Raw genomic sequence first — 18,942 nt, 5'->3', positions numbered from 1 at the left:
AAAAAAAAAAAAAAAAAAAAAAAAAAAAAAAACAAGGAATGAAATACTGATAACATGCTACAACCTGGATGAACTTTGAAAACATTATGCTAAGTGAAAGAAGCCAGTCACAAAAGGTCGCATGTTGGATGAGTCCATTTATTTTTTAAAACTATTTATTTAGAAACGGGGTCTCACTGTGTCACCCAGTCTGTAGTACAGCAGTACAGTAACAGCTCACAATAACCTCAAACTCCTGGCCTCAAGAGATCCTCCTGCCTTCACCTCCCAAAGCACTAGGATTATAGGTTTGAGCCAACTGTGCCTGGCCCGTGATTCCATTTATATGAAATGGCCAGAATAGGCAAATCTGTACAGAAAGGAAGCAGATTAGTTTTGCCAGGGGCTGGGGGGAAGGCAGATTGGGAGTGACTGCTAAAGACTATAGGGTTTCTTTTCTTTTTTTTTTTTTGAGACGGAGACTCGCTCTGTCGCCAGGCTTGGAGTACAATGGTATGATCTTGGCTCACTGTAACCTCCGCTTCTCGGGTTCAAGCGATTCTGCTGCCTCAGCCTCCCGAATAGCTAGGATTACAGGCATGCGCCATCATGCATGGCTAATTTTTGCATTTTTAGTAGAGACAGGGTTTCACCATGTTGGCCAGACTGGTCTCGAATTCCTGACCTCAGGTGATCCACCCCCCACTTGGCCTCCCAAAGTGCTGGAATTACAGGCGTGAGCTACCATGTCTGGCCTAGGGTTTCTTTTTGGGGTGATAAAAATGCTCTGAAGGCCGGGCGCGGTGACTCACGCCTGTAATCCCAGCACTTTGGGAGGCCGAGACAGGTGAATCACGAGGTCAAGAGATTGAGACCATCCTGGTCAACATGGTGAAAACCCGTCTCTAAAAATATAAAAACTAGCTGGGCGTGGTGGCGCACTCTTGTAGTCCCAGCTACTCAGGAGGCTGAGGCAAAAGAATCACTTGAACCTGGGATGTGGAGGTTGCAGTGAGCTGAGAACATGCCATTGCACTCCAGCCTGGCGACAGGGCAAGATTCTGTCTAAAAAAAAAAAAACAACAACACTGAATTTGATACTTTAAAAGGGTGAATTTTATGGTAGGTGAATTATATCTCACTAAAATTATCATTTTAAAATGTTTTCATAAGCACTTTTACTTTTGCTCAAATTGCATCTTGATATAAACTTCAAGTTTTTTTAAATAAAGATAATATACATTATTCTCATTATATTGTACTCTCTAGAAAATGTAAGTAGTAAATTTGAATTTGATGACACAGTCCATTATTTCCTAAACAATGTATAATCTGTGGGCTGTTCTTTCACCAGGGACACTTGAAATGGCAAAATCTTTTCCTCTCTGCCAATGGTTCTGTGCACCACAGCCACAAAGAAATGTAAAAGTTACTTGTTGGCTTATTAGTCTCAGTAAGTTTTAGTTGATTAAACAAACAGATAAAGTCTCACAGCCAGGACTGCTGCGGCTGGAATTGCTGACATACTGTCATACCTCTCACTGGTCAATCCACACTCTCCTCCCATCTACACAGCTCTGGAGATTAAAAACAATCCAACCATGACTATCATGGCTTCAGAGGTCTATGAACTCCCAGGAATGATATGCAGACTTTTTCCTGAGGACAGCCTACGCTTTTTTATTGGTTTCTCAAAGAGGGTCACTGACCAACATTTAGAGACACGGGCCAAGTCCGGCTACGTTTAGATTCGGTAGTGGTGTCTGGTTTTAGTTTGCCACGTCCTTTCTCCTTTTTCTTGTCATAGTGCCCGCTCTTTGGGAGGTGGGGGGAAGAGTCTTCCCCTGAAGTCTCCACTGCTGCTGGAGAATCTTCCTTTTTCATCTGGTTGCTAAATCCGGAGAATGAAATCTAGGAGATGATTGCACCATCCCCGCTCCCTGACATGAAGGATGCCCCACCGCCCATCGAGGAGGGGAGCAGGGAGAGCTGGAGAGAGGCTGGGTCGGGGCAGGACCCAGGCGCAGATCCTCTGAGGCCAGCTGCAGCCCTGCCTGCCTGCCTTCCCTTTTCCCCTCCCTTCTTTCCTCCTACTGTTTCCTTCCTTCCATATCTCTTTCCTTCCCTCTTTCCCCCTCCCACTCCTTCCTTTCTTCCTTCTACTGTGGAGGTGGAAAATTTAGCTAGGACAAGCTGGGGCTGGGACGTTCCAGGAGCCAGACAGAGAGAGAGTGAAAGGCACAGAGATGAAAACGCGGTTTGGGAGAGCTGGTTCTTGGGTCGGCTAAGAGGGGATGAGCTCAGTGGTTAATAGGATTGGCCATGGCGAATCCCTCAGCAGGGCACGCACGACACAAAGGGCCGAAGCGCGCGGGTAGCTCGAGGTCAGGATTACAGAGACTCAGGAGCAAGAGAGGAAGGCTTAAAGAGCCAGACTGCGCAGCCAGGACTGGGGTGATGGGCGCTGTCCTGCCAGGCCGGAAAATGAAGATGTAGCCCCGCCCCCAACCTAGGGAGGACGACCAGCCCCGTTCCTGTCCTCCCCCGCAACCTCGACCCCATTCCACCCCAGGAACCTCGGCGAAGCTGAGCCAAGACCACTTCTGAATCAGGGATGACTTGTCCAGTGAACCTAGGATCAGAGCCATCAGTTGGAAAGGCTGAGAGGAGCCTTGAGAAAGAGGGCGACCTTCCTTGGGATCTGTCTGTGCACTCCCTCCTTGACTCTCCCCCTCCAGCCTCCCACTTGGTAGCACCTTCCTGATCCCCTTATCTCTAAGGCGCTCAGGGAAATGCCCCGCTACGGGAGCCTTCTGGGAAATGCTGCCCTTGCCGCCCAGGAACCATGAGCCCTGCAGCCCCGGTAAGGAAGAGTTCTCTGGGACAGGAGGAAGGGCCCAGGTCAGGGTGGGCACCCTTGCCACACAGGGAACGGGACAGAAGTCTTTTAGGCCCTGACAGCCTCTGGTCTCTGAATGACATCCTGTGGCTGCTGGTAGGTGAGGGTTTGCGGGGCTGAGCGGTTGAAGGAAATGATCACAGTCCGAGGTGAGATACAGAAAGCCTTCCTTCTCCAGGTGGGCCCCCTCCAATCCATTCTTTACTGTGCCCTAGAGGGGTCTTTACGACCCCCTAATCACACACCTCCCTCCTCATCTTGAAACTCCCACCCCCAGCTCCAGTCACTGCATCCTAACATCCAAGCTCTCCGCCTGTCGTGCAAGGCCTCTGTGCTATTTCTTTGCAAACCCTGCAGCTCTATCGCCTGCCACTCCCCATGCCCTCCCCACCCCTGCGCTCTATGTTCTAGACACACGGAAATGCTGGGCTCTCTTCAACATCCTGACAGTATTCATAGGGGACCTTTCGGGTCGCCCTAGGAAACTGCCACTCATCCTCCAAGGCCCCTTTCGGCCTCCTCTGGGAAGCCTTCCTGAACCCCTTGGGAAAAGTCAGGCACATCGTTTCCGTTGTTAAATCACACGCTGTGATCCAGTTGTGTGTTTCCATGTAATCTCCCTCACTAGACTGGAAGCTGGGGATGGAAAGGGGAAGCATCAAAAAAACATGCAAAACTAGGAGCCTGGCTTCTCCTTGCAACTTTACTTTTTCTTTTTTTCTAGGAACTGAGTTCACTGATTCTTAAGAAAAAGTATTTCATGATAAATGAGTGAACAAATGTCTTAATAGAAAAGTAAAATTGCAGGCGAGGCTGCTTTTGCCCAGCTCTAGAGGGGTAGACTACAAGTCCCAGCATGCCTCGGGTCAGCATCTCTTCACGTCAAGCCCTCTCCCTGGGGGTGGGCAGGTCCGGAGGGCGGGGCCCGGGGGCAGCTGGGCTCCCAGGGGCTGCCGGAGGAGAGAAATGCCCCTGGCTCTCCCGGGCGCACAAAGCGCAGGCGCAGCGGGTTGGGTGGCAGCAGCATCGAGTAGCGGCCGGTTTGGCAGCAACATCCGCAACAGGTGTAGACAAGGTGGGTGCATCAAGGGGAGGGCTGGAAAAGGAGTCTGCACCTGGCCCTCTTGTCTGATCTGTGTCAAGACCGTGGAGACGGGAGGGAGCGGCAAGAGGACAAGGCCGGGCCTTCCAGCCCAGGTGTGCCAGCCCTTGTTACGCAGCAACAGGTGTGAGCAAGTGGGGGGAGGGGCGGAGGCACCCGCTGGCAAGTGAGTCGCCCTCAGGAACAGAGGGCATCTACCTGGATTCCAGTGCAAGCTCCATCATATAAATGGATGAGTCATTTGCCGACCCTCAGTTTGTCCATCTGTAATATAGGAGTAAAGATTCCCTTCCTAACAGGGTTATAATGGGGACAAGGTGAGGGAGTAGTATGTTCGGTGACGTCCAAACTTAGCTGTACATTGGAATCATCTGAGGATCTTTGAAGAGTACCAGGGCTTGCCTCCTGCCCTCAGACATTCTGATTTAATTGTTACGCAGTGTGGCCTGGCATCGGAAGTTCTCAAAGCTCCTGCTGGCATAACAGTTTGAAGCCAGGACTGCTGGGTGTGAGTCTGGGCTCCATTGCTTACTGATCAAGTGGCCCCATGCAACTGACTGGACCTCTCCAGCCCCCGTTTCCCCATCTCTGAAATAGGAATAATAAGGACTGCAGGGAGGCTTAAATGAGATAATGGATGAAAGCACTGAGAGGGGGTACCCAGACAGAGTGCTCGGTACATCACAGCTGCTGTTGAACTCCTCTGTTAAGCACTTTGTAAACAGCTCTAGTGGGGTCCAAATGGGAGGGAGCCTTTCCATTGCCGTGATTCTAATATTCTGCACTTCCACATTACAGAATCCCAAGGTTTCTAATACTTTAAGAGTCTCATGCTCCACCGACTGAGCTAGCCAGCTCCTCCCTCCAGCTTCTGCCTGCCTCACAGACACACTTCTACAGATCTAGAAACAGACCAGGACAGAGGGCCAGGGAGGAGGGACGTGGCCAAAGTTATGAAGCTGAGGCTGGAATCCAGGCTCCTGGTCCCCACCCCCACCCCACACCAACGGCTGCCCTGCTGACCCCACAGTGACAGTGCTCCCATTCTCTTCCTGAGCAGAGAATGGGGAGAAGGCCGAGGCCGCCTGGCCCTTGTTTGTTTACTAACCCTCCCTCAAACGTTTCCTGGGTGGCTCCCCAGGACGGCAGGGCTGGGGGCTTCTCTCCAGGGAGCTGCTGCTGAGGCCTGTGTCTCCCGTGGCTCCTCTGACAGATCCCGCCTGACTCCTCCCTGGAAAGTCCTTTTGAAGAAATGGCCCTGGTGAGGGGCGGCTGGCTGTGGAGACAGAGTGAGTGATCCTGGGCCCCTGGTCCTGGGGCAGGGTGAGGGAAGTGGCTTACTGGGCTTGCCACAGGGAACCCTTCTCCCAAGAAGCCAGGACCTTTTCATCCTTCCCTCGTTTGTCCACGCTCTTCCCTCTGCCTGAAGGTCCTTCCCATTCCCGACTACGTGGTTTAAACTTCTACTTGTTCGTCACGACCCATCTTAGATGGGCCCCTGTCTAAGGAGACTTCTCTGGCTTTTCCTCTGGCCCCCACTCCTGCCCCTGCGATAGCGTCAAGCTGGATTAGAGGCTCCCTCCTTGGTTTTCACGGCGTCTTACAGTGATCTCCTTAGAACAGAACCGTCTTTATCTGTGGGTCTCCCCACTCCCTGACCCCAGACTGGTCCCAGTCTGTGAGCTCCTCAAGGACAGGGGGCTGGGTTTGACCCTCTGTGTATCCACAGTCCCCTAACCCCAGGGGGGCTGGGTTTGACCCTCTGTGTGTCCACAGTCCCCCAGCCCCAGGCTGGACACAGAATGAGGTACAGAACAAAGTGAAAAATGAGAGAGAGAGAGAGAGAAGATAGAGGCCCAAGGTAGGGAGAGGTCTTTGCCCTTGAAGAGACCTGGGACTTGGCCTTAGCAGCTTCCAAGTAATGGGCCCAGTCACTCATTTCCCTGTTCAGCACATGTATCAAGCTTCTACTATGTGTCAGACTCAATGGGAGGCAGGAGGTGAACAAGACAGAGAGAAGACAGAAAGAGGTCCTGCCCTCATTTCAGGGGGTAGATAGACAAGAAAAAGGTGGTTATAACACTAGAGACTGAGGCTGAGGGGACTTGGGAGTCTGTCTGGGGCTCCTATCCCCAGCAGGCTCTGGGATTGGCCTGCCTAGTGCATCTGGAATATTGTACAGGCTCCATCCTCCGCCGCTGGAAGCGGAACTGGTTTGCCCTGTGGCTGGACGGGACCCTGGGATACTACCACGATGAGACAGCTCAGGACGAGGAGGACCGTGTGCTCATCCACTTCAATGTCCGTGACATAAAGATCGGCCAAGAGTGCCATGGTGAGCAGAAGCCCCTTCCTCTGTGGCACCGTGACTGTGGGCAGAGCCCTCCCACTGTCTCTGAGAACACCTGCTGTTAGAAGCCTCTTTGTAGCTTTCAGAGGCATTTCACAGACATTGCTTCTGAGCCTCTGTCAACTCCAGTTCAGTTTGGTGTGAGTTAAGAAATAGGTCCTTGGCTGTGTGTGGTGGCTCATGCCTGTAATTTCAGCACTTTGGGTGGCTGAAGCAGGAGGATCACTTGAGGCCAGGAGTTCTAGACCAGCCCGGGCAACATAGTGAGACCCTGTCTCTAAAAAAAAAAAAAAAAAAATTGGTGAGATGTGGTCGCTTATGGCTACTGGGGAGGCCGAGGCAGGAGAATTGCTTGAGCCCAGGAATTCAAGGCTGCAGTAAGCTATGATCCCAGTACTTCGACAGGCCAAGACATGTAGATTACTTGAATCTAGAGTTCAAGACCAGCCTGGGCAACATGGCAAAACCCTGTCTCTACCAAAACAAAAACAAACAAAAATTAGCCAGGTGTGGTAGTGTGTGCCTGTAGTCCCAGCTACTTAAGAGGCTCAGGTGGGAGGACTGCTTGAGCCTAGGAGGCAGAGGTTGCAGAGTGTTTATGGCACTGTACTACAGCCTGGGGGACAGAGCTAGACCCTGTCTCAAAAAAAAAAAAAGAAAGAAAAGGAAATCAGTCCTTTAGTGCTTTTCTCCTCTGTGCTGTGTCTCAGAGGTGAGCCAGGCACAGTTCCTGCCCTCCAGGCGCTCGGTACTGGATGAAATGAAATTAGGAGGCCCAAAGAAGCGAAGTGGCCCAGGGTCACAGCAAATCTCCATATTCCTCCACCAAGGCCCAGGCCACAGTTCTAACCGGGTAACTAGGAGGCATGCTGAGGGAAGTGTCAGCGTGGAAAGGTTGGAAAGGTTGGAAAGGTCGGAAAGGTCAGAAAGGTTGGAAAGGTCGGAACCATAGAGTAGAATCCCTCAGAGAGTATATGGGATCAGAGGAGGTTGGCAGTGGCCAGTAAACAGAGCCCAAAGAAGTCAATTCCTATTCCTGTTCCTGGTTTACTGGAGGGACCTGGGGCTGTGCCTGTGGAAACCCATATATGTCTGCTTCCAGATGTGCAGCCCCCAGAGGGCCGGAGCCGAGATGGCCTGCTAACTGTGAACCTACGGGAAGGCGGCCGCCTGCACCTCTGTGCGGACACCAGGGATGATGCCCTGTGAGTCACTCCCAGGAGAGGATGGAGTAGAATCTTGGGGAAGGTTTTACCATGTGCCCCCTTCTCATTGGGCCTTCTGGTTCTCTGACCGTAGGAAGAGGGCACTAAGGCCAGTCAGCAAGGGTGTTTTATTAGAGGTGGGTAGAGTGGATTTGAAGGGCCCGTGGTGACTGGCATGGCACACAGTGAACTCCTCATGTGGTCTACAATGAACTCAGGATTGCTGAGGGGGAGGTGTGCACACCTGCCTCGGGTGTCTGGTTCCTGGTCTTTAGCAGCCTCTGAGGTGAGCCCTCACCTGAGGGTGATGCAAAGCAGCAGAGCAGCCTAGTGGCACCCTTGCTGTCTTCTTAGAAGATGCCCTGGTGGGGGACTCTGGTCTGAGGGGTAGCCCCAGACCTGCCTACAAAGGCAGTCAGCTGCGTCCCAGGCAGGGGCACCCCAATGTCAGATGCATATCCATGCGGCCAGCCTGGGTGTGTCCTCCTCAGGCGCCATCCGCTTGCTCACATTCCGTCCCTTCCTACCCTCTGGCTGAGGGGTGCATGGCCTTTGCGCTGGAGGAGAGTGAAAGAGATGGGTGTGTGGGAGTGGGGGAAGCTGAGCTCCAGGCAGACAGCACAGAGCCGCCTTGTCCAACCCAGCCAGGTGCCATGGCAACCAACAAAGGCCCAATTGTCCCGTGTCTGCTGGGCCTTCCTGGAGCTCTGGGGTCAGAGCTTTGGGGAACTGTTTTGTTTGTAGATTTGGGATGTGGAGGGGGGCTGTGGCTAGAGTACCCACCCAGGAGTGTCAGATTCTGACATCCCCTGAGAGACCACCCAAGCCCAACCGTCCACTGTATAGATGAGGAAACTGGAACTTCTAGAGGGGACGAGAAGAATGAATTAGCCTAACTTAGTGCTCCATCCATGTGACTGGGGCAGGGGAGGGGTCACTTTTGTCTTCCTGAAGGAGACAAGAGATCTCTCCTTTCATGAGAGACTGGGGCTTGCGGCTGGATTGGAGAGGAAAGTCTAAAATGTGGGACCCCAATTCACCTACCCCCAAACTCCCTCCTCATGGTCTGGTGGGATTTGCTTTGCAGAGCATGGAAGACAGCGCTGCTGGAGGCGAACTCCACCCCGGTGAGTCCCCTGTTCTCTCCCCCTTTCCCCACCACCTCCGTATGCCATGGAATCATGAGTGATTCAGACTCGGTCTCCACCTGCCAGAAGTTCTCAGTCTCATGTGGATAGGTTTGTGCAAACTCTGATGCCTGAGTCCCAAGTGGGAAAGGATAAGGGACAGCCAACTGGTGCTCAGAGGAGAGAGAGAAGCCTCCATGGAGACTTGCTGGAGGGAGTGGCACATGAGCTGGGAAAAGGAACTGTCTTTTATTGAGCAACTATTATGTGCCAGGTGTGGTGCAGGTATCATTCCAGCTGCTCCTCACAACAGTCCTGTGAGGTTGGGGTTATTGTTCTGTCTCTGCAGATGATAAGACTGAAGCTCATTCATCCACACAACAAATATTTACTGAGCTGCTACTATGGGCCAGGCGCTGTGTCAAGTGCCAGGGATCAGAGGTGAACCAAGGAGATGTGGGCTCTGCCCACCTGGTCTCAGCCTAGTGAGGAGCCAGACACGGAACAATTAATTATTCCATTTCAATAGTATAATGGCTCTGACAGAGATTTGCAGTGTCTGGCCCTTTCATCCAGGTGGTAGTTCAGGCAAGGCTTAAACTGAGAACTGAAGGATAAACAGAAATTGACTGGGTGAAAGGCGTGGGGAAGGGGTAAAGGGAACAGTATTCCAGGCAGAGGGATCAGCATGTGCAAATGCTCTGAGAGAGGTTAGGACATTGGCAAGTTGAGTAGGAGGACAGCTGGGGTGGCTGGTGCTTAGGGAGTGAGTAGGTAAGGGGGGAAGGAGGGTTGGCACGACCAGGCCTTGTGGGCTGTATGAAGGATTGGTTTCTGCTAAGAGCACCAGGGAGCCATGACAAGTTTTTGAACAGAGGGATGGCATGATCAGATCAGGCTCGATTTATATTATTAAAAAGATAATTGTTGTAACGTTGGGGCATTAAAAAAAAAAAGTAGTCTATCAGTTACTGAAATTTTATTATAGAGAAAAGGAAAAAAAAGATAATCTGGCTGGTAGGTACGGAATGGATTGTAGAGGGTAACTGTAGACACCCGGAGGCCACTTAGGAGGCTGGGACAGTGTCCCAGCAACAGACTGGACAGCTGGACTAAGGCCTTGCTGGCCGAGACAGGCTGATGAGTACAGGACATATTTAGGATTTGGAGTCAACAGAGCTTGTGACTGATGGAAGTGGCGGTTTGAAGAGCTGCCCAAGGCCCAGCTTGGCCTCCACCCCCATCTGCCTGACTCCAGAATCTGTGCTTGCTCTTTCTTGGCGTGGCACAATGGAGCCCCCTCTCACCTACAGAGAAAGTCCATTGGGAAGTAGCAGGGAAGACCTGGATGCATTTAGAAACCTCCTCAGGCATCCACCTGCTGAGCGCCAGGCATTATGCTAAGCCCCTGGCACCAGTGACATCATTGCATCTTCCAACAACCCTGGCAGGGCAGCTGGGTAGGGATTGGCATTATCAGTCCCATTTTACAGATAAGGAAGCCAAGGTTCAGAGACGGGAGGTGACTTGTCCAAAGCTTATAGTCTTAAGTCAGTGGAAAAGCCTATCATGGAACCTAGGTCAGTGAGATTTTGAGAGGAGGACATTATCTGCAGAAGTAACTGCATGAGCAGAGACAGAGAAGTGGTGTGTGCATGTGTGAGTGCACAAGTGCGTGTGCACATATGTGTGCGTCTAAGGGCCCAGACTCTGCCTGGCTGGAGAGCAATTCATGAGGGGAATGAAACAGGAGAGATGACCTCTGAGGTCACCAGGGTCAGCTCATGATGGGCCTCAAAGTCCAGTTGGAGGAAATGGACTTTCCCTGAGGCCTGTAGGGAGCAATAAAGGGCATTCAACAGGGAGGGCTGTGGTCAGATTTTTGGGGGCAGACTCAGGCTCCCAAGTGGCAGGTGAATTGGAGGAAGCTGGCAGTAAGGAGGCTACCGCAGTAGTCTGCAGGGTGGAGGGACCCAGGTCGGGCTACCCTGGCTTGGAGCTCTGAAGCCTCTTTATGTGGGGCGAGTCAGTTCCACCACAGAGAGGCGAAGGGAAGGAAGCAAAGGTGGCCGTCTGCACTCTGCGACTCTATGAAGCGGCCCCGCCCTTCTCTGTCCATCTCCTGTGGCTCCGCTGTCCCTTCTCTCTGTCCTGGCCTCTATTCTACCTCCCACTACTGCACATATACACCTCCCTCTGGGCCCAGGCTAACTAGAGTCGGGTGTGTTTGTGCCTGTGTCTGCCTGTTTCTGTGTGTTCACCTCTGTGTTTATGGGTTTCTCTCTGTAGCCCGTGTGGGAATGACCTGCCCTTTGTCCTCCGACATGCTGGAGTTCATACCTCACTCCAGGTGGAGGCTCCAGGAGCCCCTAACACCAGCTTTACTGGGAACACAGGGCCCGGGGGTACAGCTAGGGACGAGGCTGGGGTAAAGCGAACCAGGTGGGCTAGAGGATAGATGGGAGTTGCCCTGTCCTCCCTGGAGACTGGGAGCCCCAGCAGCATGAAATAGGGGAAGGCGGGCTAATTCTGGAAAGAGACTACTTGTCCTTCTTTTCTGCGTAACTTTGGTAGTCGTCAGCCTTCTCTGAGCCTCCCCTGTTACTATGAGCTGAGGAGAAAGAGGAAGCTCCCTGCCACAACCCAGCTGGCGGAGGGCTCTAGTAGAGTCTGGAAAGAGCTCTGAGTCTCTTTAGGTGTAGAGGGCCTCTGACACCCCCTCCCTCCCTCCCCCTTCTTGGGTTTCTGTGGCTTGAGCAGGCCCCAGCTGGAGCAACCGTCCCTCCCAGGAGCCGCCGGGTTTGCTCCAAGGTCAGGTGTGTGACCCGCTCGTGGAGCCCCTGTAAGGTTGAGAGGCGGATCTGGGTAAGTGCTGGCTCGGCCCTCCCTGCCTCCATACTGGCCACCAGGATGAGCCTCCAAAACCAGGCCCAGTCCATCCCTTCCCTGTGACAAACGATCCATGGCTCCCTATCAGCCACGGGACAAAAACCAAGGACTCTGCTGTACCCTCTGCCCCCAGCCACACCAGACCTTTCCCTTCTGCCAGCCTTCGCACATGCTGTTCCCTCTGCTGGCGAGACTGCACTTTCCTCGTTCACCGGACAGACTGATGCCCGTCCTGTAAGGCTCACCTCAGAGGCTGCCTGCCACCTACTCGGTGGGGACCTCCTAGACCACCAGCCATCGTCATTCCCTCCCACAGCCTAGTGGCACTAAGGCTTAGTGCTTTCTTCATTCTGCCTGGTTTCAGAACTGGTTTATTCTTGTCTGTGTAGTCTTCCATGAGGCCTAGAACCCTCCATGGCAAGGACAAGGCCTGACTGCGCTGCCTCTATGGAGCTTGGCACAAGGCTAGGCAAATGGCACATGCTCACTTAGTGCTCAGTGATGGGGAGTCTATGCTGACCCTTCTTACACAGTGGGGCTCAGGGAATGTTCACTGAGTGAGCAAAGGAAGGAAGGAAGGAGTGAAAAACCTCTGTTATAGCAATACTACTACATAGTCAAATAATTTAGGTCTGTCTCCCCTCAACCTGAATGTTTCTTGAAGGCAGGATCTGAGCCTGAATCTTTTCTCTGTCCCCAGTGCTCAGCACAGGGCCTGGCATGGGGTGGGTGGCAGGAGGGGTCTTGAGTGAGAGTACCTGTGATCTGACAGTCAACTCTGAGCTCTTCTTACACAGTGGTGCTCAGTGTGGCTATGTATCAGGATTGCTTAGGAACTTACAAGCACTAACAACAAGTTCTACCTCTGGATGTTCTAATCTGGCATGGGGCCTAGGCCTAGGAAACCTGTAGTTTAAACCTGTCTCCCGGCCGGGGCCGGTGGCTGACGCCTGTGATCCCAGCATTTTGGGAGGCTAAGGTGGGCGGATCACTTGAGATCAGGAGTTCGAGACCAGCCTAGCCAACATGGTGAAATTCTGTCTCTACTAAAAGTACAAAAATTAGTAAGATGTGGTGGTGGGTGCCTGTAATCCCAGATACTCGGGAGGCTGAGGCAGGAGAATGGCTTGAACTCAAGAGGTGGAGGTGGTTGCAGTGAGCCAAGATTGCCCCACTGCACCACTGCACTCCAGCCTGGGCAACAGAGCAAGACTCCGTCTCAAAAAAAAAAAAAAGTCTCCTGATGACTCTGATATGCAGAATCACTAAGCCTAGAAGTGCTTGGGCCACCAAGTTGTATAGGTGTGGCACTGTTAGATCCTCAGAGGCTTGCAGAGGTTACCTAACTTGATCAAGATCACTCAGCTCATCAGTGGCAGGTCTGGGACTCCCAGCCCATCGTTCTGAGGTATTCTCCATGCCCAAACTAGAATACAAGTTTGTTTAAAGTGGGGAAGCCAAAAACTAGGATTTAACGGACTGTAAACCTAATAACACAACAGCTCAGCTAAGGGGAGTCATTTGCATGCGACCCCCTGATTGGTCAACACTGGTTGTACCAACAAAGTAGCTGGGCCTCTGGAGAGGGAGAGGCAGGTTCAAACCCTCAGGTTCTTCCCATGGGTCTCTGGGCTGTCCCTACTTGTTGCCAGGTGACTTATAGGAGTTTACTTCTGGGCCTCCCAGACCTGGAGAGTAAAAACAGGTGCCCTAGAGGGACATGGGGTGCTCCACCCTCTCCAGGGCCTCCCAAGGCCACTGGCTTACTGCGTAGCAGCAGGGCAAGGTGGAGGCTCTGGATCTCAACTTCCCCACCAATAAAATTGGACCTGAGTGCTTAAATCCCTCTAGCCCCTTTTGGGCCTGGAGCCCGGATCCTGGCACTGCCTACCAGAAATCCGTATTGGATCACTGATGGGAAGGGAGCACCAGAGAGTTCACTGACCTACAGCATTGCTTGTCTGAGCCTCTTGCATTGTCTTGGGACTATTTGTTTTCCCTGACTTGAAACTGAACTCAGAGTTGGGCAACCTTAGTTCCAGTCTGGCCCTGTATTTGATTTGCTGGAATGAGTTCAATAAATATTAGGTACCTGCCACATTCTAGTCAGATCTGATTAGACCCAGTCTCTGCCCTCACAGGCGTCTCCAGATCTGATGGGAGAGACACAGGGACACAACAGGAAGACAGCATGATCGGTGCTGTAATGCAGGGACATCCAAGGGCTGTGGGTATCCAGATGGGATCCCAACAGAACCTGAGGTTCAGGGAGAGTGATAATTGAGTTGAATCTGAAAGACAGCTTGGGTAGTTGAATGAGGTGAGAAGCGCACCCCTATCAAAGGAAAATGGCCTGGAGACTTGAAATCACAAGGTGCGCTTGGAGACCTTCCCCTTACCACCAAACTTCTTGAAAGAGATGTCATGACATGGGGATTGCATCCTTCACCTCTCAGCCTTTCTTCAACTCTCCATAACTTGGCTTTTCCTACTCAGCAACTCCTCTGAAAAGTTTTTTCAAGGTCACTCACAACTTCGAAGTTGCTAAAACCCAGTGGCCTATTCTCTTGGAATTGACCAAAAGAATGGACAGAAGAACATATTTAGAAGATAAAATCACGAGAACTGGTGGCTGTTGTGTGGAAAGTGAATGTGTGAAGACAAGACAAGGGCAACAATCTGCTTTCTTTCCTTCTTTCTCCTTTTTTTTTTTTTTTTTTTTTTGAGACAGGATCTCCCTCTGTTGCCCAGGCTGGAGTGCAGTGGTGCAAACACTGCTCACTGCAGCCTCTATCTCCTGGGTGCAAGGGAGCCTTCTGCCTCAGTTTCACGAATAGCTGGGTCCATGGGCATGCATCACCACACTCAGCTAATTTTTTAATTTTTTGTAGAGCCATGTGTTTGCGATGTTGCCCAGACTGGTCTCGAACTCCTGCATTCAAGCAATCCTCCCGCCTCGGCCTCCCAAAGTGCTGGGATTACAGGCGTGAGCCACTGTGCCTAGCCTTTCTTGATTTGAGTGCATGGTGATGGCATGTATTGAGAGAAGCATTTATGGGGCTGGGTACTTTGGGAGGCTGAGGCAGGCAGATCACCTGAGGTCAGCAGTTCAAGACCAGCCTGGCCAACATGGTGAAACCCTGTCTCTACTAAAAATACAAAAAAATTAGCCAGTCGTGGTGGCAGGAACTTGTAATCTCAGTTACCTGGGAGGCTGTAGCAGGAGAATTGCTTGAATCCAGGAGATAGAGGTTGCAGTGAGCTGATACAGTGTCATTGCACTTCAGCCTAGACAACAAGAATGAAACTCTGTCTCAGAAAAAAAAAAAAAAAAAAAAAGAAAAATGGATTTATGGGAAGAGCAACAGTTTTAGCAGATGGAGAAATGCTGCAATCACCTTGAGATGAGTGGAGTCTGAGACACCTGGACTTCTAAGGGGAGCTGGACTGTTCAGGTGTGAATCCCAGTTAGAGAGAGACACAGGGTGGAGGGAGGCTAAGTGGAAAGATCCAGAAGAGAAGGGGATCCTGACCCCTCTCCAGGTCTGCTCCCCCATGGGTAAAATGAGGGGTTTGGAGCTTCCATTTAATTCAGCACATAGTTCTTGGTTCCTGATATGCACTAGGCCCTGCTGGTGACACAAACAAATCAGAGTCCTTGCCTATAAGCAGCTCACATTTGGGCTGCAAGAAAGGCCAGGAGAAAGGATAGCAACAAGAAGCACAAGCAAGATCCAGAGAATTCAGGGGAAAAATCATTCTTCCTGAGAGCAGGAGAGTTTCCTGGAGTGGAGTGGGTGACCGTTGAGCTAGGCTTTGAAGGGTGGGCAGAAATCTAATGGGAGAGAGGGGAGGACAGGGAGTGTATTCCAGAGAGAACACTGACCATTCTCTGAGCCTCAGTCCCCAACCCTATAGTCATGTGGAGCTAATACCTGCTTTAAGGATTAGAGGCGGTAACACATTTGATTACTTCCCTCAGGACCTGGTACATAGTAGGTGCTCAATAATCGTTACAGTCTAGTGCAACCTAACAATTTTGGGTCAGTGATGGACCACATATACGATGGTGGTTCCATAAGATTGTAATGGAGCTGAAAATTTCCTATCACCTAGTGATGTTGTAGCCATCATAATGTCATAGGGCAATGCATTACATTTTCTACATTTATATATGATTAGTTAACAAATACTTACCAATGTGTTACACTTGCCTACAGTATTCAGGGCAGTAGCCTGCTGAACAGGTTTGTAGGCTAGGAGCAATAGGATATACCACATACTCTAGGTTTGTGTAAGTACACTCTATGATATTCACATACTAAAGTTGCCTAAGGACACATTTCTTAGACTGTATCCCTGTTATTTAAAAGACGCATAACTGTATTTTAGTTACTTCCCATCCCTATCCTTCCTTTCCCTTCCTTCCTCCCCAACCCCTGTTTATTTCCTGGGTTGCGGCTTAGCCATGTTCCCCTCCTTGTGACTAGTAGAACTGGGTCTTTCCAAGTGGCATCATTGTAGAGCTGCTAGCGAATATTAGACTATCTATGAGGAGAAGTTGGGAGCCATAGAGAATTTTTTGAGCTAGATGGGAGGCCAGAGTAGGAGAATGGGCGTCACCGGGAGCTGGATGTAGGGCGGAAGTTTTAGAGGACAAGGACCGTGGACCTTGTGGGGAAGGCAGGGCCTTTCTCCAATAGCTTGCTAGTGGCTGGAGGCCCATTTCTAAACTTGGGGAGGCGGCTCCATGCATCCCAGAGAGGCCTGAGCCAGGCGTGTGGGTAGGGGACCAAACCCAGGCCAGGGAGTTCCTGGGCACCTGACGTGGCTGGATTCCCCAGGTGCGTGTCTACAGCCCGTACCAAGACTACTACGAGGTGGTGCCCCCCAACGCACACGAAGCCACGTATGTCCGCAGCTACTACGGACCGCCCTACGCAGGTAAGTCTCCAGCGTGCCCCGGGGCTTGCCTTGATCCTGCGCCGATTCAGCGCTGTGCCCAGCCCACGGTCCGTCAGTTTTGGACCAGGCTTCATCCTTTTAGCGTGCACGGATTTTCTCAGGTAGAACCCTCCGCAAGCCCCTCTCCATCCTGAGACTGGGAGAGCCCTGGGACCAGTGTTCGTCCCGAGCTGACCTCACCCCTCCAGACTGGCTTCTCAGCCCTGCGGTCGGCAATACCCATTCCTGAGCCGGTAGCGGCCCCTGGTGGCTACTGTGGGAACGGCTGCCTCCTCCCCGCTCTGGGGCCTGGCGGTTGGGAACCGTTAGGTGCTTGGTGGTTGTGCTTAGCGATCTCAGGGTTTCTTCGCTGCTCCGCCCTAGCGTGCCGTAGTGGACCCGTAGGTTCCGGAACAGCCGCAGCAGATCCAAGGCCTGGGAGCCGTGGGGTGGAGCTCTTCCTGCGTCTAGATCTGTTTCTTTGACTGGGGAGCAGAAGAGTGGGCTCGGCGCCTTACACTGGGTTGGGCTGGAGTGATGCAGGAAGGGTACGAAGATCACTCTACTCCATCCTAAGTCGCTGACCCTCTTGGGCTGTCTCACTCTGCAGGCCCCGGCGTGACGCACGTGATAGTGCGGGAGGATCCCTGCTACAGCACCGGCGCCCCTCTGGCCATGGGCATGCTTGCAGGAGCCGCCACTGGGGCGGCGCTTGGCTCGCTCATGTGGTCGCCCTGCTGGTTCTGAGCCCTGGGACCTGCAGCACTGGCCCCTGCGCTTGGACTGCTAGACTCTTCTTCCTCCTGGACCCCGCTCTCTACCATCCAAGCCCTGTCCCACTTTGGCCCTCACCTCTCCATTAGCTCCTTCTGGGTTTGGACCATTCCCCCCACTCACTACCCTCACTCCCCACATGGGAAGAAGCTATCATCCTAGGTACAAATGCCGCTTGAAGTCTTCACATCTACTGCCAGACACCCCCAAATCTGTTATAGGCATTTATTGATACATTTCCTCTCAACACACCAGGGCACAGCAAATACGACTTCATTTGGCTTCGAGTTCCGTAGACACATGAATCGGGCTCTCTGCTCTCTCGTCAGGGAGCTCGAGGCCTGGTGGGGAGAGCAGGAGTAAACAAGCACTTGACAAAGCTGCAGAGTTATCAGTCCTTTGACAAGGACAGGTGGGGCAGGGAGCAAGGCAGGTAGGCTGGAAGAACAGTTATTGGCAAGTATGCAGAGCCGTGAACGTCATGGCATGTCCAAGGAATTAAATGGGAGTTCATTTGGGTTGGGGTGGAGGCCAGGATCAGACCATGGTGGGTCTTGTAGATAAGGAGCTTCCTGGGTGAAAGGGGAGATGTGAGCGTTCTCTGGAGGGAAGTTTCATGATTGCATCTATAATAAATATATTGCCTGTTTTGTGAATATTGACATATGCTCATACTCAAAACACCCCTGAGTTAAGTCCCATCCTTCCCACAACCAGCTTCCTGGCTGGTACCCATGATAACAATTGACCTGAACCTTGGGGCCCCTCGTTGGGGAACAGGTGAGTTCTATTTGAGACTTCTAGCCCCAGAAAGCTGCCTCCGTCCGGAAATGGCTCTCATACCAGGAGCTCGGCCCCCTTTTTATAGCTGTGATTGTCACCCTCTCAGGCTTTGTCTCATCCTTCATTCTGAGGGAGATGGCAGTGTTCTTCTCTGGGGCCTGATCCACCTTTACACCAGCCCAGGAAGCCCCATCTGTGCCTGCCCTGAGGTGGCCCAGCAGTCTCCATCTTTGGTCCCCTTCCAGTCTCTTCCCTCTGTCTATCCCAGTCACCAACAGAAGTTCTAACATCCCTGCCTGGTAGCCAGACTAGCCCACTAAAGCTCCCTGTAAATGGGGGCTCCATTAGTTCTGCTGCTGAGACTAATAAAGATTTGGTTGGCTTTAGCAGTGACTGTGGCTTGCTTTGTTCCCCTAGAAGGCCCTGTTTCCCTCTCTGTGACCCAGCAGCTACTAGCGCCTTATCTGGTCTAGTGAAAAGAGTGCGGATTCTGAGATCAGGTGGAACTGATGACAGCATATTAACTGAGTCATTTGGGGCAAGTCACTTAACCTTTCTGGATTTTGTTTCCCCTACACTTAAGGTAGCTGGTTGCAGTTGACCATTCCTGAGGGCTCAAGAAGGGGGACTGCCTTGGAGTCTCTGTTGTCTGAGCTGATGGATGATCCAAGCCAGGTCCTGCCTGCTTTCTGAGAATCCTGTTCATGTTGGGGTCTTTTCCAGTAGGTTCCCATCCTTCTAGAGTTGAATCAGTGAATTGTTCTCATAGAAAACCAGGTGGCCAGGGAAGGAAACACCACCATCCTGCATCAGGCCTCTTGGGGCTGTAAGATAGAAACTCCCTGCTCAAACTGATTTAAGCCAAAGGGAAAAGGTTGAGCCACATAACT

General features: G+C 51.9%; 1 protein-coding gene across 4 annotated transcripts; it reads left to right on the top strand.

The window, feature by feature from the left end:
• Positions 1–2,393: 2,393 nt before the first annotated feature.
• Positions 2,394–18,443, top strand: PLEKHB1 (pleckstrin homology domain containing B1). 4 transcript variants are annotated; one of them, XM_017894426.1, is made up of 8 exons: positions 2,394–2,842; positions 5,194–5,269; positions 6,163–6,315; positions 7,433–7,535; positions 8,623–8,662; positions 11,423–11,527; positions 16,396–16,495; positions 17,106–18,443. In XM_017894426.1, exons 1-8 carry the CDS (start codon positions 2,825–2,827, stop codon positions 17,240–17,242), a joined length of 732 nt encoding a protein of 243 aa, XP_017749915.1. In that variant the 5' UTR covers positions 2,394–2,824; the 3' UTR covers positions 17,243–18,443. The 4 variants fall into 4 exon arrangements, with proteins under 4 accessions (XP_017749915.1, XP_017749916.1, XP_017749913.1 ...); XM_017894424.1 differs by lacking the exon at positions 2,394–2,842 and adding an exon at positions 3,771–3,953; XM_017894427.1 differs by lacking the exon at positions 11,423–11,527.
• The last annotated feature ends 499 nt before the right edge of the window (positions 18,444–18,942 follow it).

Source organism: Rhinopithecus bieti, unplaced genomic scaffold, assembly GCF_001698545.2.
Source record: "Rhinopithecus bieti isolate Rb0 unplaced genomic scaffold, ASM169854v2 scaffold_21412, whole genome shotgun sequence".
NCBI classification, from domain to species: Eukaryota; Metazoa; Chordata; class Mammalia; order Primates; family Cercopithecidae; genus Rhinopithecus; species Rhinopithecus bieti.
Note: the sequence above shows the minus strand (reverse complement) of the source record. Positions and strands in the feature narration are given on the sequence as shown.

Coding starts and splice junctions, on each gene's coding strand:
- PLEKHB1 (XM_017894426.1), top strand. Junction 5,270..6,162: donor CGGCTGGCTGTGGAGACAGA/GTGAGTGATCCT, acceptor AATATTGTACAG/GCTCCATCCTCCGCCGCTGG. Junction 8,663..11,422: donor TGGAGGCGAACTCCACCCCG/GTGAGTCCCCTG, acceptor TGGCTTGAGCAG/GCCCCAGCTGGAGCAACCGT.